This window comes from Salvelinus alpinus, chromosome 3 (assembly GCF_045679555.1).
Source record: "Salvelinus alpinus chromosome 3, SLU_Salpinus.1, whole genome shotgun sequence".
Lineage (NCBI taxonomy): Eukaryota > Metazoa > Chordata > Actinopteri > Salmoniformes > Salmonidae > Salvelinus > Salvelinus alpinus.
Genome location: NC_092088.1, coordinates 91,564,159 through 91,591,469, shown reverse-complemented (window position 1 = coordinate 91,591,469; position 27,311 = coordinate 91,564,159). Strand labels below are relative to the sequence as shown.

At 44.0% G+C, this 27,311-nt stretch overlaps 1 protein-coding gene across 1 annotated transcript in view; it reads right to left on the bottom strand.

The window, feature by feature from the left end:
* Window positions 1-17,814, bottom strand: part of eys (eyes shut homolog) — a 506,958-nt gene extending 489,144 nt beyond the window's left edge. The window contains exons 1-2 of the mRNA XM_071394489.1: window positions 16,822-17,814; window positions 14,958-15,074 (exon numbers count right to left, since the gene is read on the bottom strand). Of these exons, the coding sequence (XP_071250590.1) occupies window positions 14,958-15,074; window positions 16,822-17,599 (895 nt within the window). The 5' untranslated portion in view covers window positions 17,600-17,814. The remainder of the gene's footprint in view (window positions 1-14,957; window positions 15,075-16,821) is intronic.
* Between the last annotated feature and the right edge of the window lie 9,497 nt (window positions 17,815-27,311).

Below are 27,311 nucleotides of genomic sequence, written 5' to 3'. Positions count from 1 at the left end.
AGTTACCGCATAAACAACAACACGGCAGCTCATCAATCAGGTAACTGTCGTCAGGGAAACCATACCGAACATGTAAAGACCTGATGAGGCACTTTTTTGAATTTTCTGAAAAGTTATTAATTGTTGCAATCAACATGTTACCGTAGCTGTGTTGTATGTCTGTAAAGTTTTACAGCAGATGTAACTTCCTTACCCGTCCCTGGCGTTCATACATACGTAAAATGACCATTATTCTGCACTGTAAATTGACACGGAAAACCAATTTAAAAAAATGTCAGTTTAAACGTTGTCCATATGTAACATCGCTAATTTAAAGCATCCCAAACACGCTCAGTGTGTGGCATGTCTGGTGAGTATGCAGGCCATGGAAGGGACTTTTTCAGCTTCCAGTTGTGGTGTACAGATGCTTGCGATATGGAGTCGTGCATTATCATGCTGAAACATGAAATGGTGGCGGAGGATGAATGGCACGACAATAGGCCTCAGGATCTCTTCACGTTATCGCTGTGCTTTCAAATTGCTATCGATAAAATGCAATTGCGTTCATTGTCCGTAGCTTATTTCTGCTCATACCATAACCCCACTGCCACCATGGGGCACTCTGTTCACAACGTTGACATCAGCAAACCGCTCGCCCACACAACGCCATCTGCCCGGTAAAGTTGAAACAGTTCCAGCATGCCAGTGGCCATCGAAGGTGAGCATTTGCACACTGAAGTCGGTTACGATGCCGAACTGCAGTCAGGTCAAGACCCTGGTGAGGACGACGAGCAAGCAGATGAGCTTCCCTGAGACGATTTCTGACAGTTTGTGCAAAAATTATTCGGTTGTTCAAACCCACAGATTCCTCAGCTGTCCGGGTGGCTGGTCTCAGACATTCGATCCCGCAAATGAAAAAGCCGTGTGTGGAGGTCCTGAGCTGGCGTGGTGGCACGTGGTCTGCAGTTGTGAGGCCGGTTGGGCGTACTCCCAAATTCTCTAAAACGACGGAGCTGTGGCATTGTGCTGTGTGACAAAACTGCACATTTTAGAGTGGACTTTTATTGTCCCCAGTACAAGGTGCACCTGTGCAATGATCATGCTGTTTAATCAGCTTCTTGATATGCCATACCTTTCAGGCAGATGGATTATTGTGGCAAAGGAGAAATACTCACTAACAGGGACATAAACAAATTTGTGCACAGCATTTGAGAGAAATAAGCTTTTTGTGCATATGGAACATTTCGGGGACTTTTTATTTCAGCTCATGAAACATGAAACCAACACTTTACATGTTGTGTTTATATTTTTGCTCAGTGTAGTTGTATGTCACTTAGGGTGACATATTACCTACTGTATTTCAGATAAATTATAATGACGTGCCATATTTAACCCTTATAAAGAATCATAATTACATTGAATGCCTATGATTAGTTTTGAATTATCCTTTTCCCCCCCTCTGTAAATCATATTTAAATTATGCAAAACAACCAACTTAATTGAATAAAGGAGAATAAAGGGACTTTAGGGAGCTGACAACAGAGGCACAGATCAGAGCTAGAAGTTTAGGACAAGAGCATCTTGGCTTGGAGACACATACATTACATACTGTAATCCACCTCTAATGTCAAATGCCGCGGTGGTGACATTGGCTTCTCCACGTGGGATAAAATTAGACTGAACACACCGCTGGTTCAAGGTGAATATAATTTGAATGTATTCCCTGGCGTAGGCTTTTCATTTTTGTGTTCTTCAGTAGACGCTAACTCATTTATCTTTCTCTGTGATTCTTCTTGTAGCATATTCCTCTATGCTAATTCCCCTGCGTATTCTAGTGCTTTTGTTCCCAGAGGCTTCCGATAGGATGTATCCCAAATGGTACCCTATTCAATATATAGTGCACTACCTATGGGCCCTGGTCAAAAGTAGTGCACTGCATAGGGAATAGGGTGCCATTTGGGACTCAGCCATAGCCTGTGTGCAGGTATCAGTGGACATCAATCTTACAGTATATACATACAGCTTCTGGGCTAGTTTGGGCTTGCTACACTAGCCATTGGAAATTGAGTTTGCATAGCGGGTTGCCTACCAAAGGCTGAAACAAGAGTCTTTGGGAATAATGTAGTTTACGCAAGTTCAAAATCAGTAAGGCTGGTCACTTTCACATTTATCTAGTAAGCACAATATAATTCACATCGCTTCCTTTCACAGGCATAGCAGGTATATATAGGGTAGTATTTATAATGATACCTCATCAACATCGTAGGTATCTATAGGGTAGTATCGTAATATTACCTCATCAACATAGCATCACGTCTCTGCTGCTACTTTTCTATTAGCAAGCGTGAGGAATGTCATTCACCTATTAACTTCAGCCTGAGCATGGCACACTAGAGAAATTCCACCACGCTTGCTGACTAACCTATGGGCGCACTCGTGCAATAATCACTTTCCGTTCTTCCAACCAATGGGAATTCATCTAGGAGAGTTTGTCAACTCAACCTTTGTGTCTTGCTTGCTGTTTTGCAGCAACAGTCTTCTAACGACCTTCCACCTCTCCACCACCACCAGTCATCAGAGCCTAATGTCCCAGCTGGGGGGTTTTGATGCCAGCTGCCCAGCATAGAGCAACCGGTAATCAGCATTTGGCTCCGAGGAGCATTCCTCAGATGAGGCCTACCCCAAACTATTCAATAAAAATCATTTTTATGATTATTTTTTTTGTCATTCAGTTAAGCCTGTACTCAATTAAACTTATTTAAATGTGTCCCTTAAAAAAACGGGTTTTATACCTATCCCAATAGATTCAATACTTGAATTTGGGGCATATTCTGGAAACAGCTTAAGGTTACTAATGGGAAATGCTGTTGGGAATCGTTGATCATCATCATCACGTACATTTTCACCTCAGATTTTGGGTAAGCCCCGTGCAACTTCCAACGCGTGTTTACTGTGAACACTGAGGGTGTACCCACTTTAAATGACAGTTTAAACAGAGGCCAAGTAGGATACTGTGGCTATTTCATCATAATGTAGGCCTACCATAGATGGCTCACCGGTCTGTGCAGAGTACGGGCTGAGTCCTGCATGTCAACGCACTGGTCTGTGTAGAGTACGGGCTGAGTCCTGCATGTCAACGCACCGGTCTGTGCAGAGTACGGGCTGAGTCCTGCATGTCAACGCACTGGTCTGTGCAGAGTACGGGCTGAGTCCTGCATGTCAACGCACCGGTCTGTGCAGAGTACGGGCTGAGTCCTGCATGTCAACGCACCGGTCTGTGTAGAGTACGGGCCGAGTCCTGCATGGCAACGCACCGGTCTGTGTAGAGTACGGGCCGAGTCCTGCATGTCAACGCACCGGTCTGTGCAGAGTACGGGCTGAGTCCTGCATGTCAACGCACCGGTCTGTGTAGAGTACAGGCCGAGTCCTGCATGGCAACGCACCGGTCTGTGTAGAGTACGGGCCGAGTCCTGCATGTCAACGCACCGGTCTGTGCAGAGTACGGGCTGAGTCCTGCATGTCAACGCACCGGTCTGTGCAGAGTACGGGCTGAGTCCTGCATGTCAACGCACCGGTCTGTGCAGAGTACGGGCTGAGTCCTGCATGTCAACGCACCGGTCTGTGCAGAGTACGGGCTGAGTCAATAGAATCCTACTCTGATGTGTTTTGCCTACAAGAAAATGTCTTGCATAGTTAGTTTTGTTGTTTTGGTATGTTGCATTGAAAGTGGCTAATATTGCGTTGATTTTATTACACTTCCCACAGTGAAAGGAAACGTTGACAGTGTTAACAGGGAGAACTCTAGAACAGTGGTCACCAACCTTTTCTGAGTCAAGATCACTTTCTGAGTCAAAATGCAAGCAGAGATCTACAGCTCAGATATTTTGTATTAAAATGGCTTTAAAAAAAAACTTACGCCTTTGCAACATTAACCAATTACAAACAGTCCTGTAGCAATGAGGTTTGTGCAGTAGGCTACAGGCCCAAAACATTATAATGACATACGGGCTTTGCTTGAATTGCCCTGCCAATGCATTGCTGTTCAGGCCATCTTTTTAAATTATATTAAAACATTTGAGGTAGGCTATATGATCATACCAGTAATAGATCCGTTGTTGTATTACTTGTGCGGCACAGCTGAGTGAGCATACATTTAAATCATTTGCTTTTTATTTTATTGGGCTGATGGTTCCTTCATCTGATGGTCAGTCTCAGCTGAGGGAGAGAGCAGCAGGCTAAGGGTCCGCCTCAACATCCCTCCGCTCTCCCTTTCCTCCACTGACACTGACCAAAAAGGGACACCGTTTCCAGCTGATGGCGAAACTCGAGTCGCACCGCATTATTTCTGCCTCATGCACAAATTCACGTTGTTACTCCTATGAACATATCAATATTCCTTGACATTAAAAAAGACCCAAGCTGCTTATAATAACACAAGCCTATAGATACACGTTCCTACTCATTCATTACTGCTGCAGTGCTTGTTGTAGCGCTGAGTGGAAATAAGAAGAATACGCATTTTATGGCTTATAAAAGTGTTGAATACAAAGTGTTGACAGTGCTGAGTAAGAACTTAAACATGAACTCACTCAGAAAAACAGCAGCTCTTTGCCAAAGACGAAAAAAAAGAAAAAAAAGTAATTCAAGGCTTTATCGTGGCGTTTTTTTACATGGTGATCGACTAGGAATGCCTTTGAGATTGGCCAGTGGATCGTGATTGACCAGCTGGTGCCCACTGCTGTAGAAAGTTGAGTGAAGTTCAATCTCGTGTTTCTCTCCAGGGCGGATGTTTCTTCTGAGCGGCACAGCTTAGAGGGAACATTGCCTGTGAACCTTACATTCCATGTAAAAAGGATAGACATTGTTGTACACTGAGTGTATAAAACATTAAGAACAGTTTCCTAATATTTAGTTGTACCTCCCCCCCCCACCCCCACCCCCCCTTTTGCCCTCAGAATGGCCTCAATTCGTTGGGGCATGGACTCTAAAAGGTGTCGAAAGCGTTCCACAGGGATGCTGGCCCATGTTGACTCCAATGCTTCCCACAGTTGTCACGTTGGCTGGGTTTCTTTTGGGTGGTGGACCATTCTTGATTTACACAGGAAACTTTTAAACGTGAAAAACCCAGCAGCGTTGCAGTTCTTGACACAAACCGGTGAGCATGGCACCTGCTATCATACCCCGTTCAAAGGGAACTTAAATATGTTGTCTTGCCCATTCACCCTCTGAATGACACACATACACAATCCATGTCTCAATTGTCTCAAGGCTTAAAAATCCTTATTTAACCTGTCTCCTCCCCTTCATTTACACTGATTGAAGTGGAATTAACAGGTGACATCAATAAGAGATCATAGCTTTCACCTGGATTCACCTGGTCAGTCTATGTCAAGGAATAATAATAATAAATAATACAATCCATAGAATACATGAAAGACATTGTATTATGTAAGAGGATAATAATGAATATTGAATAATGTGCTGAGGAATGCTAACTCAATCTCTTGTAAATGTAGACTATGTACAGTACAGTCTTACATTTATCTAACAGGACTCAGATATGCCCACAACCTAACAACGCAGTCCCCAACCAAATCACTTCCTCATAGTTGAATCTACCCACTAAAACAATGGGTTAAGTGAATTGCGAAAACAAGCTGTATGATCCCAGATGGGATGTTGCCCTATAAGGCGGTAATACCTGGTGATAAATACCATAGAGGAACTCTGCAGGAGAGCCGGAGAATCAAAAGAGAAATCTCATTTGAAACGTCCCGTGAGTTTGGGCCTGATTATTCTGTGAGTATAGGCTCTGGCCTGCGAGGGCAGACCGGCTCTGTTCTGCAGTAGGGGAGACAGGTGATTCCAGGTGATTAATGAGGGAACAGCCATGGGCTGCGTCCCAAATGGCACCCCATTCCCTATATAGTGGATTACTTTGTTACTTCGTAAATGAGACAGTATTAGACAGTGTTCCAGGTAGATGACATACAGTATTGGACTGTGTTCCAAGTAGATGAGATAGAGACAGTGTTAGACCGTGTTCCAGGTAGATGAGATAGAGACAGTATTAGACTGTGTTCCAGGTAGATGAGATAGAGACAGTGTTAGACAGTGTTCCAGGTAGATAGAGACAGTATTAGACTATGTTCCAGGTAGATAGAGACAGTATTAGACTGTGTTCCAGGTAGATAGAGACAGTGTTAGACTGTGTTCCAAGTAGATGAGATAGAGACAGTATTAGACCGTGTTCCAGGCAGGTAAGATGCAGACAGTATTAGACCGTGTTCCAGGCAGGTAAGATGCAGACAGTATTAGACCGTATTCCAGGCAGGTAAGATGGATATAGTATTAGACCGTGTTCCAAGCAGATAAGATGGATATAGTATTAGATAATGTTCCAGGTAGATGGAGACAGTATTAGACCGTGTTCCAGGTGGATAAGATGGAGATAGTATTAAACTTTGTTCCAGGTGGATAAAGTCAGTATTAAACTGTTGTCCAGGTGGATAAAGACAGTATTAGACTGTTGTCCAGGTGGATAAAGACAGTATTAGACTGTTGTCCAGGTGGATAAAGACAGTATTAGACTGTTTTCCAGTATCCACAACTAAGTTGTGTGCTAGTATAGACATTGTACTACATCCTGTGACAAACCTCTTCAAGGTTAGGAGAGTTTGTCACAAATTAAGCAGGAAACCGTCACCAAAATCACCCCAGAATGAGAGTTCTTTCGAATAGGACAGTAGCTGTGTGTCTGTTGCTCCGTCCTGGTCCTCCCAGGCCGCAGGCGAGGTCAAGGATAGCAAAATATCCGTGCATGCGGGATAACCCATCCACCTTTCCCATTTCCTTCCCTGCTCTGTGTTTTAAGTCAAAGTGAAACGGTTGGAGACTCAAAAACCACCGGATCAACCAAGTGTTCTTCTCTTTAGCCCTATGCATCCAGGTGAGTGGGGCATGGTCACTGATGAGGGTGAAGTGGCGCCCTAGCAGGTAGTATTTCAGGCTTTCTAGAGCCCACTTTACTGCCAGAGCCTCTTCCTCAACGACTGAGTAGTTGGCCTCCCGTGGTTCCAGCTTCCTGCTTAAAAACAGGATGGGGTGTACCACACCTTCTAGCTCTTGGGATAGCACGGCTCCCAAGCCGACCTCTGAGGCATCCGTCTGAACCACAAAACTTTTGCTCAAAGTCTGGTACCACCAGCACTGGATGACAACAAAGAGCCTACTGTAATGTTCTAAATGCTTTGGTGGCCCTTTCATCCCATTTTACAATGTGTGGCCCTCTGGCTCTAGTCATGTTGTTGAGTGGGGTGGCCACTGTAGAATAAACTGGGATGAACTTCCGGTAGTAACCGGTCAACCCTAGGAAGGCTCAAACTTGCTTCTTATTTGCTGGTTTCGGCCATCCTCTAATTGCCTCTACCTTCTTACGTTGGGGTTTGATTAACCCTCTTCCCACAGTGTATCCCAGATACTCTGTTTCCTCTAACCCCACGTAACAACTAAGGGTGTCTAACACTGCCTGTACCCGGGGTAAGTGGGATTTCCAATCTGGTCTGTAGATCCCCATGTCATCTAAATAGGCTGCGGCATAAACTCGGTGCGGTTTTAGGACCTGGTACATTAGCCGTGGCCCCGTGTAAGCCCAAATGGCATGACGGTGTATTGAAACAAACCGTCAGCGGTTGCAAAGGCCGTATTTTCTTTGGCTCTGGGGTCAGAGGAATTTGCTAGTAACCTTTGGTTAGGTCCAGGTTCGTAATGTACCGAGCATTACCAATTTTCTCCAGCAGTTCATCTACTCGGGGCATGGGGTAGGCATCAAACTTGGAGATTTCATTTACCCTCCGAAAGTCGTCACAAAACCTCAAAGACCCATCAGGCTTGGAGACCATCACAATTGGGCTATAGCACTCACTATGTGACCCTTAGACCACTCCAGCTGCCAACATTTTCTCCGTCTCTGCTCTAATCGCGGCATGTCGAGTCTCAGTTACCCGATATGGCCTAATGCTTACTTTTCACCCTGGTAGGAAAACGATATCATGAGCCGTAACCTCAGTTCGGCCTGGTACCTCTGAAAACACATCTGCTTTTCTGGATCAGGGTCTTTACTTCCTGTACTTGTGCTGGGGACAGAGTAGGTGAAACATTTACTTCGGCTGTCTCCTGGGTGGGTGTGGGGTACATGACCATTAGTGTTTCTCTCTCTCTCCATGCTTTTAACAGGTTTATGTGATAGATCTGTTCCGGGGTACACCGACCTAGCTGTCGGATCCAATAATTAACTTCTCCTATTCTCTCCTGTACTTCATATGGTCCTTTCCATGTGGCTAGTAGTTTATAGTGGGGACCAGAACTAAAACCTTATCTTCCGGTTGATATTCCTTCAGGGTAGCCTGCCGGTTATAGGTGTGCCGCTGGTGCGCTTGTGCTTGCCTCATGTGCTCTCTGACGATGGGCATGACTGTGGCTATCCTGTCTTGCATTGCCGTGACATGTTCTATAACACTAGTATACAGGGTGGATTGATGCTCCCAGGTTTCCCAGGCGATGTCTAAGATTCTCCGGGGGTGTCTCCCATATACCAGCTCAAAAGGGAAAAACCCCAGCGAGGCTTGGGGAATCTCTCTAATGGCAAACATCAGATATGGCAACATGCAATCCCAGTTTTTCCCATCCTTATCGATTACCTTCCTGAGCATTGACTTCAGGGTGCGGTTGAATCTCTCAACCAGCCTGTCCGTCTGAGGATGGTAAACTGATGTCCTCAACTGTTTCACCTGCCACAATTTACAAAGGTCTGCCATAAAGTGGGACATAAAGGGGTCCCCTGGTCAGTAAGAATCTCCTTTGGAATCCCTACCCTGGTGAACAGGAGCACTAATTCTTGCCAATATTTTTGGAAGCCATTGTCCGAAGGGGCACTATATCTATCCTCTCAAATGGCATTTCGATTATGGGGAGCGGCACTAACGAGCTTCTAACAGCTGGTCGGGGAGCTGTTAACTGGCTCTCCGGGCACTCTCCACAATGCCGGGCCACTTCAGCCTGAATTCCTGGCCAGTAAAACCTCCTTACAATCCGGTCTCGGGTTTTATCGATACCAAGGTGTCCACCCAGAATGTGCCCATGAGCTAGGTCCAGTACTGTCCTCCGGTACCGGGTGGGGACCAACAACTGTTCCACCACATCAACCCCTATTTTTGAGAGACTGTACACCAAACCCTTTTTCATGATGAAGTGGGGAAAAATATTAGGCATTGTCCCATCATTTATGGGAGTACCATCTACGACCTGCACATCTGCTCTGGCTTGCTGCAGGGTTGGATCCTGGTTTTGGGCCGTCCTGAAATTAGTCAGGGACCCTGACAGGTCTGTTGGTTCTAGATAGTCGTCCTCCGGATCCAGATCTACCCCGGCCCCACTAGAATCGGGCTGCTCATTATGGACGAGGTCTGCCACTTCTTCCTCATCCTCCCCTACTAGCACCTGTGAGGATGGCCCCTGGGAGACCTTCTCTTTTCTTGGCTTTGGTTGAAGGCCACATGCTATTTCCTGCTTGGTGGTGTTCATTCTGGTTGAATAAAGACATTTATCCAGAATTAAGCCCATCACATCAAAAATTAGGAACCAGTATCTCCACAGTTAGTTGAAGGGAGAGAAAGCTCCTAAAGCCCAGACTTGGAGTCCTAGGCTCTGTTAGAAGCGGTCACTACAATGTAACCAGTAATGTAGTGGTTAAAGAAAATAGGTGGGTAAACTCTGATCGTCGTTCCCTGTGAAAAAAGTAACACTTCCTATACAGTACCAGTCAAAAGTTGACACACCTACTCATTCAAGGGTTTTTCTTTATTTTTACTATATTCTACATTTAGAATAATAGTGAAGACATCAAAACTATGAAATAACACATGGAATCATGTAGTAACCAAAAAAAAGTGTTAAACAAATCAAAATTGATTTTATATTGGAGATTCTTCAAAGTAGCCACCCTTTGCCTTAATGATAGCTTTGCTCTCTTGGCATTCTCTTAACCAGCTTCATGAGGAATGCTTTTCCAACAGTCTTAAAGGAGTTTCCACATATGCTGAGCACTTGTTGGCTGCTTTTCCTTCACTCTGCAGTCCAACTCATCTCAAACCATCTCAATTGGGTTGAGGTCGGGTGATTGTGGAGGCCAGGTCACCTGATGCAGCACTCCATAACTCTCCTTCTTTGTCAAATAGAGCATACACAGCCTGGAGGTGTGTTGGATTATTGTCCTGTTGAAAAACATATGATACTCCCACTAAGCCCAAACCAGATGGGATGGCGTATCGCTGCAGAATGCTGTGGTAGCCATGCTGGTTAAGTGTGCCATGAATTCTAAATAAATCACAGGCAGTGTCTCACAAAGACACAGAGGTTGGAACCAAACATCTTAAATTTAGACTCATCAGACCAAAGGACAGATGGCCCAATCAAGTCTCTTCTTATTATTGGTGTCCTTTAGTAGTGGTTTCTTTGCAGCAATTCGACCACGAAGGCCTGATTTACGCAGTCTCCTCTGAACAGTTGATGTTGAGATGTCTCTGTTACTTGAACTCCGTGAAGCATTTATTTGGGCTGCAATTTCTGAGGCTGGTAACTCTTATGAACTTCTCTTCTTCAGCAGAGGTAACTGGGTCTTCCTTTCCTGTGGCGGTCCTCATGAGAGCCAGTTTCATCATAGCGCTTGATGGTTTTTGCGACTGCACTTGAAGAAACTTTAAAAGTTATTGACATGTTCCTGATTGACTGACCTTCATGTCTTAAAGTAAAGATGGACTGTTGTTTCTCTTTGCTTATTTGAGCTGTTCATGCCATAATATGGACTTGGTCTTTTACCAAATAGGACTGTCTTCTGTATACCACCCTTACCTTGTCACAATACAACTGGTTGGCTCAAATGCAATAAGGAAATAAATTCCACAAATTAACTTTTAATAAGGCACACTTGTTAATTGAAATGCAATCCAGGTGACTTCCTCTTGAAGCTGGTTGAGAGAATACCAAGAGTCTGCAAAGCTGCCAACAAAGCAAAGGGTGGCTACTTTGAAGAATCTCAAATATAAAATATACACTACCGTTCAAAAGTTTGGGGTCACTTAGAAATGTCTTTGTTTTCCATGAAAACATTCATGAAATGAGTTGCAAAATGAATAGGAAATATAGTCAAGACGTTGACAAGGTTATAAATAATGATTTTTAATTGAAATAATAATTGTGTCCTTCAAACTTTGCTTTCGTCAAATAATCTTCCTTTTGAAGCAATTACAGATTTGCAGACCTTTGGCATTCAAGTTGTCAATTTGTTGAGGTAATCTGAAGAGATTTCACCCCATGCTCCCTGAAGCACCTCCCACAAGTTGGATTGGCTTGATGGGCACTTATTACGTACCATACGGTCAAGCTGCTCCCACAACAGCTCAATAGGGTTGAGATTCGGTGACTGTGCTGGCCACTCCATTATAGACAGAAAACCAGCTGACTGCTTCTTCCCTAAATAGTTATTGCATAGTTTGGAGCTGTGCTTTGGGTCATTGTCCTGTTGTAGGAGGAAACTGGCTACAATTAAGCGCCGTCCACAGGGTATGGCATGGCGTTGCAAAATGGAGTGATAGCCTTCCTTCTTCAAGATCCCTTTTACCCTGTACAAATCTCCCACTTTACCACCAAAGCACCCCCAGACCATCACATTGCCTCCACCATGCTTGACAGATGGCGTCAAGCACTCCTCCAGCATATTTTATTTTTTTCTGTCTCAGGAATGTTCCTCTTTGTGATCCGAACACCTCAAACTTAGATCCGTCTATCCATAACACTTTTTTCCAATCTTCCTCTGTCCAGTGTCCGTGTTCTTTAGCCCATCTTCATATTTTATTTTTATTGGCTAGTCTGAGATATGGCTTTTTCTTCGCAACTCTGCCTAGAAGGCCAGCATCCTGGAGTCGCATCTTCACTGTTGACGTTGAGACTGGTGTTTTGTGGGTACTATTTAATGAAGCTGCCAGTTGAGGACTTGTGAGGTGCCTGTTTCTCAAACTACATACTCTAATGTACTTGTCCTCTTGCTCAGTTGTTCACCGGGGCCTCCCATTCCTCTTTCCATTCTGGTTAGAGCTAGTTTGTGCTGTTCTGTGAAGAGTGTAGTACACAGCGCTGTACGAGATCTTCAGTTTCTTGGCAATTTCTCACATGGAATATCCTTCATTTCTCAGAACAAGAATAGACTGACGAGTTTCAGAAGAAAGTTCTTTGTTTCTGCCTATTTTGAGCTTGTAATCGAACTCACAAATGCTGAAGCTCCAGATACTCAACTAGTCTAAAGGCCAGTTTTATTGCTCCTTTAATCAGCACACAGTTTTCAGCTGTTTTAACATAATTGCAAAAAGGTTTTCTAATGATCAATTAGCCTTTTAAAATTATAAACTTGGATTAGCTAACACAACGTGCCATTGGAACACAGGAGTGATGGTTGCTGATAATGGGCCTCTGTACGTCTATGTAGATATTCCATTAGAAGTCAGCTGGGCGGCGCAGTGGTCTAAGGCACTGCATCACAGTGCTAGCTGTGCCACCAGAGACTCTGGGTTCGAGTCCAGGCTCTGTTGCAGCCGGCCGCGACCAGGAGGTCCATGGGGCAGCGCACAATTGGCCCAGCGTTGTCCGGGTTAGGGAGGGCTTGGCCGGCAGGGATATCCTTGTCTTGCCGTGCACTGTGGCGGGCCGGGCGCAGTGCACGCTGACCAGGTGTTTCCTCCGATACATTGGTGCGGCTGGCTTCCGGGTTGGATGTGCATTGTGTCAAGAAGCAGTGCGGCTTGGTTGGGTTGTGTTTCGGAGGACGCATGGCTCTCGACCTTCGCCTCTCCCTAGTCTGTACTACCAATTGGATACCACGAAATTGGGGTGAATTTTAAAAAATAAAAAGTCAGCCGTTTCCAGCTACAATAGTCATTTACAACATTAACAATGTCAACACTTTATTTCTGATCAATTTTAGGTTATTTTAAATGGACAAAAAAACTGCTTTTCTTTCAAAAACAAGGACATTTCTAATGGACCCCAAACTTTTGAATGGTCGTGTATTTTGATTTGTTTAACACTTTTTTGGGGTACTACATAATTCCATATGTGTTACTTCATAGTTTTGATGTCTTCACTATTATTCTACAATGTTGAAAATAGTAAAAATAAAGAAAAACCCTAGAATGAGTAGGTGTGTCCAAACTTGAGTGGTACTGTATTTTCAACTGTGTTTTACGCTCCACTACATCACTGAATGTAATTGAATAGTGATGACAACAGATGTACTTGCATATTAATAGTCTACACACTGTAAGGGGCATTCCAAGTAGTATCAATGCATTGCTTCATTTAGTTGTGCTATCTTAATTCGATCACTCTGTGGTCACAGATAATGTTCCTGTCCAGCAGGAAATGCAAACTTGTTGTGTATTCCAGGCTTCAAAAGTGTGTAATTTCTACTTTAAAAAGTCAGACTTGATTTGCCCTAACGAACTATGGATCAATCTCTACAAAATGTGCATTCATTATAATCCACATAATACTTCATGTTCTGTTGCTGCAGGATTATTTTCTTGCTGTGAGACACTAGTCAAATGAAGATAGCAGACCTGTCCTAAGTGGTCTACAGACCAGAGTCCAGTAGTAATCTAAACCTGGGCTTGAGCCCACTACGGACTAACTTCATGATTAGAGGGAGACCATCACCATCCCATGGCATCTGAACATCAGTTTTACTTCCATAGATCAGTCTGAAACTACAGGGTTGACTGACTTCTAGAACACTGTAGATCTCTGCATAATGCTCCAACCAGGGACACAATTATTGTACAACTCTGCAGAAATGAAAGAAATCTCACTGTCTGGTACTGTTCCTCACCGTTCTCCCCTATGACATTCAGAATAGTTATCCACTACTGTATTTCTCTGAGCTGTTATTTCAACAAATCAAAACCACAGTATGTTTCTATAACTGGCTTAGTGAGATAGCTATATAAATAATAAAAGTGTAACCTTGAGAATACAAGCACCCAAATAATCAGCCTTAAAGCCTCTGCAGCGAGGACTGCAGCTCAGCACAGCTCAGACTCAGAGGGAAGGTATACAGGTAGGAGTTTTCCCGAGTGTTGCCTGGACAAATTGCACACGAAAACAAAACAATGAATCAAGTTAGAAGGCCACCTGGAGTTTGTTACAGCAGAAAGTCCATCATAAGGCCCCTGCTTTAGCTAGCCTGCGTCACAAATGGCACCCTATTCCCTATTCAAGGGAACCACTTGTCAAAAGTAGTGCACTATAAAGGGAATAGGGTGCCATTTGGGACGCATGCCTAGAGACCATTATCCAGGCCAAGAACTAGGAAGCGCTGGTTGGTACAACTTTTTGTAATCCATTTGTGAGAGACCCCCATTAACATAACTGTACTGTTACTGGAGAAAATGATGCTCATTATGAGGCTCACGATCTACCTAAAGGGTGCGGTAGCAGCCGTGTGTCGTGAACAAATGGCACCCTATTCCCCATGTAGTGCACTACTTTGACCAGGACCCATGGCCCATAGACACAATCAGTGTGTCATAAACAAGAGTTCATGTCATTGTTGCCCTTTCCAGATCAATCAATCACATTTATTATTAAAGCCCTTTTAACATCAGCCGATGTCACAAAGCGCTTTACAGAAACCCAGCCTAAAACCCTAAACAGCAAGCAATACAGATGTAGAAGCAGGCTGTTATAAACAAGACTTCATGTCATTGTTGCTCTTACCAGATGCAGGCTGTTCTAAACAAGACTACAAGTCATTGTTGCCCTTCCCTAAGGCAGGCTACCCCCTGTACTGTACGTTGGTGATTGATTGTAAATCCAACACTGTAGCAGGGATTGTAACCCATGCAGAACAGAATAATACTGTGGTTCCTTACCTGGGTGTCCTGTGTAACACACACATTTGAAGGATAAAGGTGAAACATGGAGACACGTTCCATTACGACAAACTCTATCGCAGTTCTCTCGTCCAATCACGTCAGAGCAGTTAGCCCCTGAGGGAAAAGATAAAGCATGAAATATTAATAATTTAAAATGAACAAAATGATTTAGCTAAGTATCTAGATTCTACATTTGTATAGATTGGTTCTATAGTATTTTATTTGTATAGATCGGTTCTATAATATTTTATTCGTATAGATTCAATCTACAATATTTTATTCGTATAGATTCTGTCACGTTCTGACCTTAGTTCCTTTGTTTTGTCTTTTGTTTTAGTTGGTCAGGGCGTGAGTTGGGTGGGTAATCTATGTTTTCTATTTCTGTGTTTGGCCTGATATGGTTCTCAGAGGCAGCTGTCAATCGTTGTCCCTGATTGGGAACCATATTTAGGTAGCCTGTTTTCTGTTGGGTTTTGTGGGTGGTTGTCTTCAGTCTTTGTGTGTCTGCACCAGATAGAACTGTTTCGGTTTTCACTTTGTTGTTTTTGTATTTTTGAGTTGTTCACTTCATTAAATAAGATGAACAATTACCACGCTGCGCATTGGTCCTCTGATCCTTCTCCTCCTCAGACGAGGAGGAAGACGACAGCCGTTACAGATTCAATCTATTGTTTTTTATTTGATTTGAAGTAACGTAGGGTCAACAATTATCAACAGTAATTAACTATGCAGATTCTGGAAATTAAATTAAACTGAAAGACATCATTGCAGCTTGAAAGTCTACATGGAAACTCTCACTTATGGTGGCCCCATTGCACAAAGTTAGTTAGTTAGTGCATAATGCATTTCTAATGATAACCGTGTTCATTGCATGATTCAGATGACTTGTGATGTCAAAAACATGACAAGTTGGCTCCTAAGTCTTCAGAGACAATGTTTAAACAACATTTGAGAGCCATCGTTTATTGACAAAGACATGGTGAGAGAAGGAATCAAATCTAAATGAAAATGGAAGAGAGGAGGTAAAGTAATTAAGAATGCATTCAGGTGGTACAGAAACCCATTCCAGAAATAATTATGGTGATTAACGCAAAATAAAGTCCTGGAAGAAAATATTGTTCACATAAATAGCCCATAGGGGTATCTGAGTCTACATACCAAATAGCACCCTTTTCCCAATGAAGTGCACTACTTTTGACCAGAGCCCTATGTGTACTATGAAGGGAAAAGGGTGCCGTTTGGGACGGACTCTGGATATTCTTGAAATAAATGCATTAAGCTAGATGAGAACTAGTAATTATGATAGATAAATAATATGGAACTATCTCCAAGCAATAGGGTTGTAACATTAGGGTTGTGTTCCAAATTGCACCCTATTCTCGATATAGTGCACTACTTTTGACCAGAGCCCACAATGTAGGGAATAGGGTGCCATTTGGGACACAGCCTTAGCCTCCAGGTAGGTAGGTGGATTCTGTCACGGCAGATTTAATTAACGAGAGCAATTTATTTTCCCATTTATAGTAATTGAAGGTACAACAATCCATTGAGTTTAGCATTTGGTGGATGAGTACAGGGTGTAAAGTAAAGCATCAAACCCTGATGAAGGCTATTTGGCCAAAACATTGGTTAAATAAATCCACTGCAAGGAGAAATGAGTGTGCAACTTTCTTTAGCATTTTCACAAAGTAGCTTAAAAAAGAGCAATCTGTGATTGATACATCAATTTTTGGACTATATATAGCGTGTCAGTGGCGGGGGGGGGGGGGGCTCCCTTTGTTGTTGTTTGAACTGCAGAATGCCCCTTTAAAAACATAACAGTAGTAATATCAGAGTCATAATTCTCAGTTGTATTCCTCACCTGTAAAATGTGAAGGGCACAAACACTTATACGTCGCGTGGATGTGATCTGTCGTACCATTGCTTACACAGACTCCTTCGTTCTCACATGGGTTTTCCAAACACGCATCAAACTTCTCACAGAACTTTCCATAGTAATGCTGGCGGCACTGACAGCGGTACGCTCCGTCTTCCCAAAAGCTTGTCCTACAAACACCGTTCCCGGAGCAGAGTCGCACTAGTGGGCTGCTTTGACACTGTTGTTCCTTCACAGAGACGTTGAGACGAAGACCCAGCCTGCAGAGCTGTGAATCCCCCTCATGCGAAGCTATGAAATAATGAAGGCCCGGGAGAAGCCACTTAGGTTCGACCTGCCTAGACGCATTCATAACGTCATCGGAACAGAGAAACTGGTCTTGTGACTGTGGTGCAGTGGAACAACTTTCAAAGTCCTCCTTTGACACATTGAGGATCCTGATACCGTATAAATCCAGAGTGGCATCAATAGAAACAAACAGCTTGACGCCAAACTGCACCTCTAGAGGACACATCTGAGGTAAGTTCCAAGTTGGTGTAACATCTGACTTTTGTGTCTCTGTCCTTTCTTGATCACCCCAACATTGGACCATACTATTACAGATGTTTTCCATGAGTGTCCATTTCACCTGAGCAGTTTGTGGTTGTAGCTGCCATTCCAGATTGGCTGGTCGGTTGCAGACTGTCTGGCTGTGAACAACTACGCAGCCATTGAGAAAATAGCTTATTATGACAGCGATGATGTGAAATGATAGCCTCTGCATTTTTTAGTTTCTCCCTTTCGCTGCTTCCCTATTCGCTTTTGTACAGGTCTTCAGAGCTTTCGTACAGGTCTTCAGAGCTTTCCTACAGGTCTTCAGAGCATTCCTGAAGTCATTTAATTTGAGGAATGTTCAGGGTAAAAGATATGTAATTAAATTCCTGTCTGATAAAGTCAGAGGTCCAATGGAGGAGGCTTGATGAACGTCATGGCAACACACCAACCTAAAGACAAAACAAGTAAGAGTTTGATTAGCTAAAATCAAATCAAAAAGATAATATTTTCTATCAATATGACATTGAATGATGCTGCTGATGAAAAATGTTAATTTAATTTAAAAGTTCTGTTTATACTGCCTGGACTTCCAGCAATGTGAACTAAACTAGTTAGGTTTTATTCTAAACCATTTTGTGTCAACGTGACAACATTTTGAATGACAGTCCTAATCCTCAAAAAATACAATCAAGTTTAAGTAACTCAGTTCTTACATTGAAGGCTACATGTATAGTTAACACTGCAGTGACTTTACCATCAGTTGTTTAAGCAGGATCTGCTTAAACAGGATCTACTACTAAATACTATTATATAAGCCCTAGTCTGCCTGGAGCGAGAGATGGGAAAGGCGGGTTGACAGTTTTGGGACTATTCTATTTGCAAGGAAAGCTCAAATAAGCACAGATAAAGTATTTGAAATAATTTCAAATAGTATTTGAACCCAGGTCTGGGTTGTACTGCTGCTGACCACCGAGAATGTCACAGCCTCTCATTTCCCTGAGGTTAATACAACCAGTGACAGCGTCAGATAAAATATGTCCTCTCTCCTATCCTCTCACACACACACACACACACACACACACACACACACACACACACACACACACACACACACACACACACACACACACACACACACACACACACACACACACACACACACACACACACACACACACACACACCTCAGTGTCAAGCCTGTGAGATGAGTTAAACCAGAAGCAGTTGTCTCTCTCCCTTAGGACCTTCTCTAACCCGTGTACTCCAGATAAAATAACTAGGGAGTAGAGAGATAAAAAGCCCTGTCTACGTCCCAAATGACACCCTATGGGCCCTGGTCAGAAGTAGTGCACTAAGTAGGGAATAGGGTGCCATTTGAGGCACCCCTCCCCCAGTGTTACTGTAACTGCACATTCCCACTGTCAGATCTGTCTGACTCACAATGACTGATATGAATAACTGCCTGGTGATAAAGTAATACATAGAGAAGTGTGAATACACAGAGCAGTAGTATCAATACAAGGGGGAGTGATACAGTCAATGAGATTGGGGAGGGTATTGTGACTGAATGCTTTGTAGGGAACTCGGTAGCGGCCTACAGCAAGCTGTCTGGAGAGGGAATGTTCCTGCTTTGCATTGGCAAAGATCCCTTTGACCTGAATACATTATATTTCTATCAACGGTTGTTTTTTCCACAACGTATGATTGAAAACCAATGAGGAACAATCATGCGAGCGTACTCTAGTCAATTAATATGACATGGTGACAATACTGGACATACTGTAGTTATCTCTATCAATAATTAACCATGTTTCCAGTTTAAACATGGTGTCCTTGTATATGAAACCATATCACAATCCCTTCCCATCTATGGCCATCCCATTGAAGTGTTATCCTTTCTGAACACTCAGGAAATGTTACACTGTAGTATGGATAGCAGCCTCATCTCTTCCCACACAGACACACAGACCGTCAGTTCAAAGGGCCAAATGATAGAAAGGGAGCAGGAAGTGTATTCACGTCATCCACAACATAACCTAGATCACCTCTATCTTGTTTCTGTCTCAAATGGCACCCTATTCCTTACATAGTGCACTACTGTTATACAGAGCCCTACGGGCCCAGGTCAAAAGTAATGCACTATATAGGGAATGATGCCATTTGGGATCTAGCCCAAGATTGCTGGGATCGAAGACTGGAGGAGTGACAGCCGAAGAAGACGAAGAAGAAATATGGGAGGTAGAACGAGAGAGAGAGGAGAAAATAAGAAGATGGAAGAGCGAGAGAGTGAGAGAAAGGAGAATGACAGTGAAAGAAGAAGGAAGACAGAAGAAAGAGAGAACATTTCAGTGCAGCAGCCCTGTAGCAGAACCATCATCATCAACCAGGCCTGGAGCTGTACCATCATCATCATCAACCAGGCCTGGAGCAGTACCATCATCATCAACCAGGTCTGTAGCAGTACCATCATCAACAACCAGGCCTGGAGCAGGGCAGTACCATCGCCAACAACCAGGCCGGGAGCAGGGCAGTACCATCGCCAACAACCAGGCCTGGAGCAGTACCATCACCAACAACCAGGCCGGGAGCAGGGCAGTACCATCATCAACAACCAGGCCTGGAGCAGGGCAGTACCATCGCCAACAACCAGGCCGGGAGCAGGGCAGTACCATCACCAACAACCAGGCCTGGAGCAGGGCAGTACCATCATCAACAACCAGGCCTGGAGCAGGGCAGTACCATCGCCAACAACCAGGCCTGGAGCAGGGCAGTACCATCATCAACAACCAGGCCTGGAGCAGGGCAGTACCATCGCCAACAACCAGGCCGGGAGCAGGGCAGTACCATCACCAACAACCAGGCCGGGAGCAGGGCAGTACCATCACCAACAACCAGGCCTGGAGCAGTACCATCACCAACAACCAGACCGGGAGCAGGGCAGTACCATCACCAACAACCAGGCCGGGAGCAGGGCAGTACCATCATCAACAACCAGGCCTGGAGCAGGGCAGTACCATCATCAACAACCAGGACTGGAGCAGTACCATCACCAACAACCAGGCCGGGAGCAGGGCAGTACCATCATCAACAACCAGGCCTGGAACAGGGCAGTACCATCAACAACCAGGCCTGGAGCAGGGCAGTACCATCATCAACAACCAGGACTGGAGTAGTACCATTATCAACAACAGATCAGTTAGCGAACAGATGGATGGTAAAGGGCCAGGAGGAAGCTAGCTGTTTGTCTGCCTGTCTGTCTGCCTGCCTGTCTGAGAAAAAGGGATGCAGTTCAAAAGTTCAAAGAACACCCTAAAGAAGTGCGTAGACACCCTATTCCCTATATAGTGAACTACTTTAGACCAGAGCTCTATAGACCCTGGTCAAAACTAGTGCATTGTATAGGGAATAGGGGTACCCAACCTAGGGAGGACAGTACGACCATCAACAACCAGGCCTGGAGCAGGGCTGGGCAGTACCATAATCAACATGCCGGCCTGGAGCAGTACCATCAACAACCAGGCCTGGAGCAGGGCTGGGCAGTACCATAATCAACATGCCGGCCTGGAGCAGTACCATCAACAACCAGGCCTGGAGCAGGGCAGGGCAGTGCCATAATCAACAACCAGGACTGGAGCAGTACCATCATCAACAACCAGGCCTGGAGCAGGGCAGTACCATCACCAACAACCAGGCCTGGGGCAGGGTAGTACCATCATCAACAACCAGACCGGGAGCAGGGCAGTACCATCATCAACAACCAGGCCTGGAGCAGGGCAGTACCATCATCAACAACCAGGCCTGGAGCAGGGCAGTACCATCACCAACAACCAGGACTGGAGCAGTACCGTCATCAACAACCAGGACTGGAGCAGGGCAGTACCATCAACAACAACCAGGCCTGGGGCAGTACCATCAACAACAACCAGGCCTGGGGCAGTACCATCATCAACAACCAGGCCTGGAGCAGTACCATCATCAACAACCAGGCCTGGGGCAGTACCGTCATCAACAACCAGGCCTGTAGCAGTACCATCATCAACAACCAGGTCTGGGGCAGTACCATCAACAACAACCAGGCCTGGGGCAGGGCAGTACCATCATCAACAACCAGGCCTGGAGCAGTACCATCATCAACAACCAGGCCTGGAGCAGTACCATCATCAACAACCAGGCCTGGGGCAGTACCGTCATCAACAACCAGGCCTGTAGCAGTACCATCATCAACAACCAGGTCTGGGGCAGTACCATCAACAACAACCAGGCCTGGGGCAGGGCAGTACCATCATCAACAACCAGGCCTGGAGCAGGGCAGTACCATCATCAACAACCAGGCCTGGAGCAGTACCATCATCAACAACCAGGCCAGGGGCAGTACCATCATCAACAACCAGGCCTGGAGCAGTACCATCATCAACAACCAGGCCAGGGGCAGTACCATCACCAACAACCAGGCCTGGGGCAGGGTAGTACCATCATCAACAACCAGACCGGGAGCAGGGCAGTACCATCATCAACAACCAGGCCTGGAGCAGGGCAGTACCATCATCAACAACCAGGCCTGGAGCAGGGCAGTACCATCACCAACAACCAGGACTGGAGCAGTACCGTCATCAACAACCAGGACTGGAGCAGGGCAGTACCATCAACAACAACCAGGCCTGGGGCAGTACCATCATCAACAACCAGGCCTGGGGCAGGGCAGTACCATCAACAACAACCAGGCCTGGGGCAGGGCAGTACCATCATCAACAACCAGGCCAGGGGCAGTACCATCAACAACAACCAGGCCAGGGGCAGTACCATCAACAACAACCAGGCCAGGGGCAGTACCATCATCAACAACCAGCCCTGTAGCAGTACCATCATCAACAACCAGGTCTGGGGCAGTACCATCATCAACAACCAGCCCTGTAGCAGTACCATCATCAACAACCAGCCCTGTAGCAATACCATCATCAACAACCAGGTCTAGGGCAGTACCATCATCAACAACCAGGCCTGGAGCAGGGCAGGGCATTACCATCAACAACCTTCCTTGATTAACAATTTGCAATTGTTTATAACGGGGCTCCCCAAACATGTTCCTGGAGAGCTACTGTCCTGTGGGGATTCACTCCAACCCTAATCTAGCGCACCTGATTCTAATAATTAACTGGTTGATAAACTGAATTAGATAAATTACAACTGGGGTTGGAGCGAAAACTTACAGGAGGGTATCTCTCCAGGAACAGGGTTGGAGTTAAAACCTACAGGAGGTTATCTCACCAGGAACAGGGTTGGAGTTAAAACCAACAGGAGGGTATCTCTCCAGGAACAGGGTTGGAGAGCCCTGGTGAATACTGATCCTGGAGACTGATGCACATGGAAATATATTTGGTTTGGCCCTATGATATTCAGAAGCTGAGCTATGACCTAACGTCGAGGAGTCAGAGAAGTGTGACTTTGCTTGGGCAGTAATCTTATACAAGGTGTGACTCTGTCGCTATCAAGTCATCTATTCACTTTCTGTAAAAGAGGATTTGTATAATTACATTGAGAATATATTTGGAAGCGAAATAACATTTGGGGAAATCGGGTCTATTATTATTATTATTATAAACTACGTAGACTTGCAGGAAATGGGCTTCAAAACAACATTTTCCTAGGTCCCCCTTATAAAAAAATAAATAATCAACTTGTAGGTGTATTTAATATAGGCTCTCTCAATAAACAAGTATCCAAAATATAAAAGGGGGAGGGGAAGAGGGGGCATTTTTCTAATGTGAAAAGCGGGTTCTGGAATAGGGTACCGTTTGGGACGCAGTCGGAGACAGGAAGGAACGATGCCGTTGTGTTCCTCAGCTCACCATCTCTCTCACAGTACAGTAGTTTGGGAGGGAGGTAAAGAAGAGAGCATGCAAAGTCTGTACTGATAACCCATCTTTACTGTGGATAAAGGCAAATCCAGCTGTCCTTTACTATGCAAAGATTGTATAAATACTGTACATTTATTTTTATTCATAAAGAAATCAACTTCTATAATACAATAATTACTGCTAACTATGTTTCTATAATTAAAATAATAATGTTTATTCTATTGGGTAATAGAGCAATAATAACCAGACTGGATAGTATAATTGTTTCACTGTGTTTCTATAGTAGGAAGAATAATCTCTATACGTGTGGAGGTTAATTACTATGTAATCAGAGGCTCATGATTACTGAACAAACAAAAAGGAAACCACAACTGGAGACATAGGTTGTCTCCCAAATGGCACCCTTTTCCCTATATTAGGGACCTACACCCATGGGCCCTGGTCAACAGTAGTACAGTAGTAGAAGGAAAAAGGGTGCCATAGAGTACCACAGCATGAGTCATAATACCCATAACACCTAGCAGTCAAACAGGAAAATGGTTCCAATCGTTTTTTCCACCACTCATTTTTCCCATAAGGAATTTCAGAAACACTTCAAACAAGGGCTGTGATTCGTCTAGGCTTACAAGGTGACTTTAATCAATATTGTCGCCTGTATTTATCCACCAAAAAATGAAATGCTAATTAGCTGCTAATGTGGCTATCATAAATAACTACAAATACGAGACTACCGAATTGAGGCAAAGGTAAGAATCTCTGGATTAACTATCTAATGTTAGCTAAATGTAGTAATTAATAAATTGGCTACATTTCTTTAACTTGACAATTCTGTCGACTGTCTTGTGCAAGTTTTACATTGACACAATACCTGTTTAGCAAAGGTATCAGCAAGAGATGATGTGCAGATCCTATTTAACTATTGCTGTACATATACTATTCTTCAAATATACTACATATTCTATCCATATACTGTCCTATATTGTCTATAAATCCCATCACATTTATACTCCGGACTTCGACATTGCTCATCCTAATATTTCTTATTTAACTTTAGATTTGTGTGTATTGTTAGATATCACTGTACTGGGATTTGTAGTCTTGCATGATGTCTACTTTGACGCTAATTAGCATTTTCGAATATGAGACTAAATACAGGCGACTATATTGATAAAAGTCACCTTGTCCGAGAGAGATTTACATGGTTATCAAAACGTCACACCAGGGTAAGGCTACACAAAACACAGCCCTTATTTTACGTGTTTCTAAACTCCCCTATGGAAAAAACGATTGGAAAGCTTTCCTTGTTTGACCACTAGGTTTTATGGGCATTATGACACCTCCACTGCGGGGCTCTATTTGGGGAGTATCCATGTTGTCAACAGGAACTGTCAGACATACTGAGGTATCAGATCCTAGCCTAATTATCAGCCTGGGAGGTTTTCTTTGAAGTAAATGTCAGAGTAACACCCAGGACTATAATCAAATACATGATGGGTATTATTCCAGACCTGGGTACAAATAGTATTTGTTTTCCTTTCGAATACTTTGTGTGTTTGATTAAGCCTATCTGGAGAGCCAAATGTGTCACATGTGCACTTTTGGGACTAATCCATTGTGCCAGGCAAGATCCATGAAGCACAGCTGAAATACTTGAAAAAACAAACAAATATTATCTGAACCCAGATCTGACAGGTATTATCTTTCATTAAACTCCCCAGATGCTAAATGTAGTCAAGAGACAGGTCCGTTACCATGAAAACCACCATGAATATCAGTTTCAAAATTAGGAGGCAAGGCAATACACTTTCATCTTGGATGAATTTCATGGGTTCATGGGACATTAAGCCCTAAAACATTTCTAGCATCCAACCTTTGCTGTAAAATCTGTATCCAATAAGCATATTTGAATTAAACAAAAACTCTATCCTTAATGTCTCAGCCTGCGTAGGTAACGCGTTCGCACCGAGTCCTTATTTACCATTATGAGATGTAATGTAAAACATAATTTCACCAGTGAGAAGGAGCAACAAGCTTGAAGAGCGTTCTATGATTGATATTCAAATTCAAGCACAGGGGCACATGTCATAATATTGGTATGAAAAGGGCTGAGAGAGCGTATCCATGCAACAGGCCTGGTCTAAAGAACCATGGCAGCATCCCAAATAGCACTCGGTTTCCTAAATAGTGCCCTTCCTTTGACCAGGGTCCATAGGGCTCTGGTCAAAAGTAGTGTACTGTGTAAGGAATATTGTAGGGTGCCATTTGGAATACAGCCACTACTTTCTAGACATGATAGAACCCAGATGAAGAGGCAGTCTCTGAGTTCTCCTTCCGTTCACACAAGGATGAAATTGGGCGATGCATGGGGAGAGGAGGAGGAGGAGGGGTAACCCAAATAACAAGGCGAGAGGGGTAGGGGGATGAATTGAAGAGGGCATGGTAGTCTGTAGAAGAGTGGCCTGGGGGGGGGGAGATAAACCGAAAATGACCGACATTGCCTTCCTCTTACCGAAGCAATGCTACACAACATTCCAGTAGATTGTTCTAGAACCATTATCTAGTCAACAGTAATAGCTTATACATTATGTTGATTCCTGCTATGAAAGTGTCTGCCTGGCTCTGTTTGGCTGTCGGCTGTTGTGTGGGCGAGCCACTCTCACCCCTCTTCCCACTGTGACACGGAGGAGGGAGAGCTGCATTCTGAGAAGCACAAGCATATGACCATTACTCAAAATGCTATTGGGAACAAATACAGTTTTCATAGCAACTACTGTCGCTCTAGTTACAGAGAGGACAGTCACAGCTTTCTGCGAGTATATCATGTATTTATCACCTCTTAATAGAGTTCATGGCACCACTTTACAACCGGAGTAGGCTGTAGTATGGCTTTGATGAGTGGAGAGCACCATTTGCAGTGAATAGACCTACATCAAGTAGCCTAGGCCTAGCTCTGGAAAGGTTTTTATAACATTACCTACATTTACTGATAGATTCATCAACTAGCCTACATGGCTAATGGATATATAGCAACAATATAATATTTAGAGTTAGCAAAGTGTTTTGCGTTCCCACTTCTTCAGGTGGTGTATAATAAAGCCTATAGGTCAATATGCACAAGGATGTCGGCAAATTCCCTGAAGAGCCACATTTTTTATTGATAATTCTGGGGCCTCATATTGCATAGAAACTATTCTAAAATACTACTAACAAACATCATTTTGAATGTTCGTACACATAGAAAAAGTGTGATTTATCAAACAATCATATGCACACCGGTAAAAGATAACTGTTGATAAATACCAGTTGTTCTCAGCCTCAGTGCACACGCGTTACCTTGGCTATTTGCATTTCGAAACGCCCCCAATTAACCATATATGTTCAAAAACATCCCTTTAAAGGCCATGGGGAATATATACAACGCCGTACCATTAAATAGCCTACAACAGCGCAACCAAAAAAAAGAGTGAAATATAGGTGCTAGTGTCAGAGATTGAGTACAACCAAAAGGTTTTATTTGGCTCGCTCAGTTGTGGTTTGACCAATAAAAATGAAAACATAGCTACAGAGGACCATTAGGACAATTCAAGTTGCCTTATCAATGGAAAATATATACAGAGCAAAAATATAAACGCAACATGTAAAGGGCTCCCGAGTGGCACAGCGGTCTAAGGCATTGCATCTCAGTGCTAGAGGTGTCACTACAGACCCTGGTTCAATTCCTGGCTGTATCACAAACGGCCGTGAATGTCAATTAAGGCAGCCCCCCCCCGCACCTCTCTGATTCAGAGGGGTTGGGTTAAATGCGGAGGGAAGACACATTACAGTTGAATGCATTCAGTTGTACAACTGACTAGGCTTTCCCTGATGGTGTATGGAAATGTTGTCTCAGTTCCTTTTGCTGATGAATGCATCCAAAACATAAAACATTGGCACATCGAGGGATGTGAGATGCCGATCAGCAAGCTCCAGCTGAAAAGCGCCCGTTGCCAAAAACCAGAGGGTGGATAGCACTTTGATGTGCACCGAAATGGCATGTGTTAGCCTTTCTAAAGTAGGTCTTAAATTCTCGCAAAGATTCTTAAGATT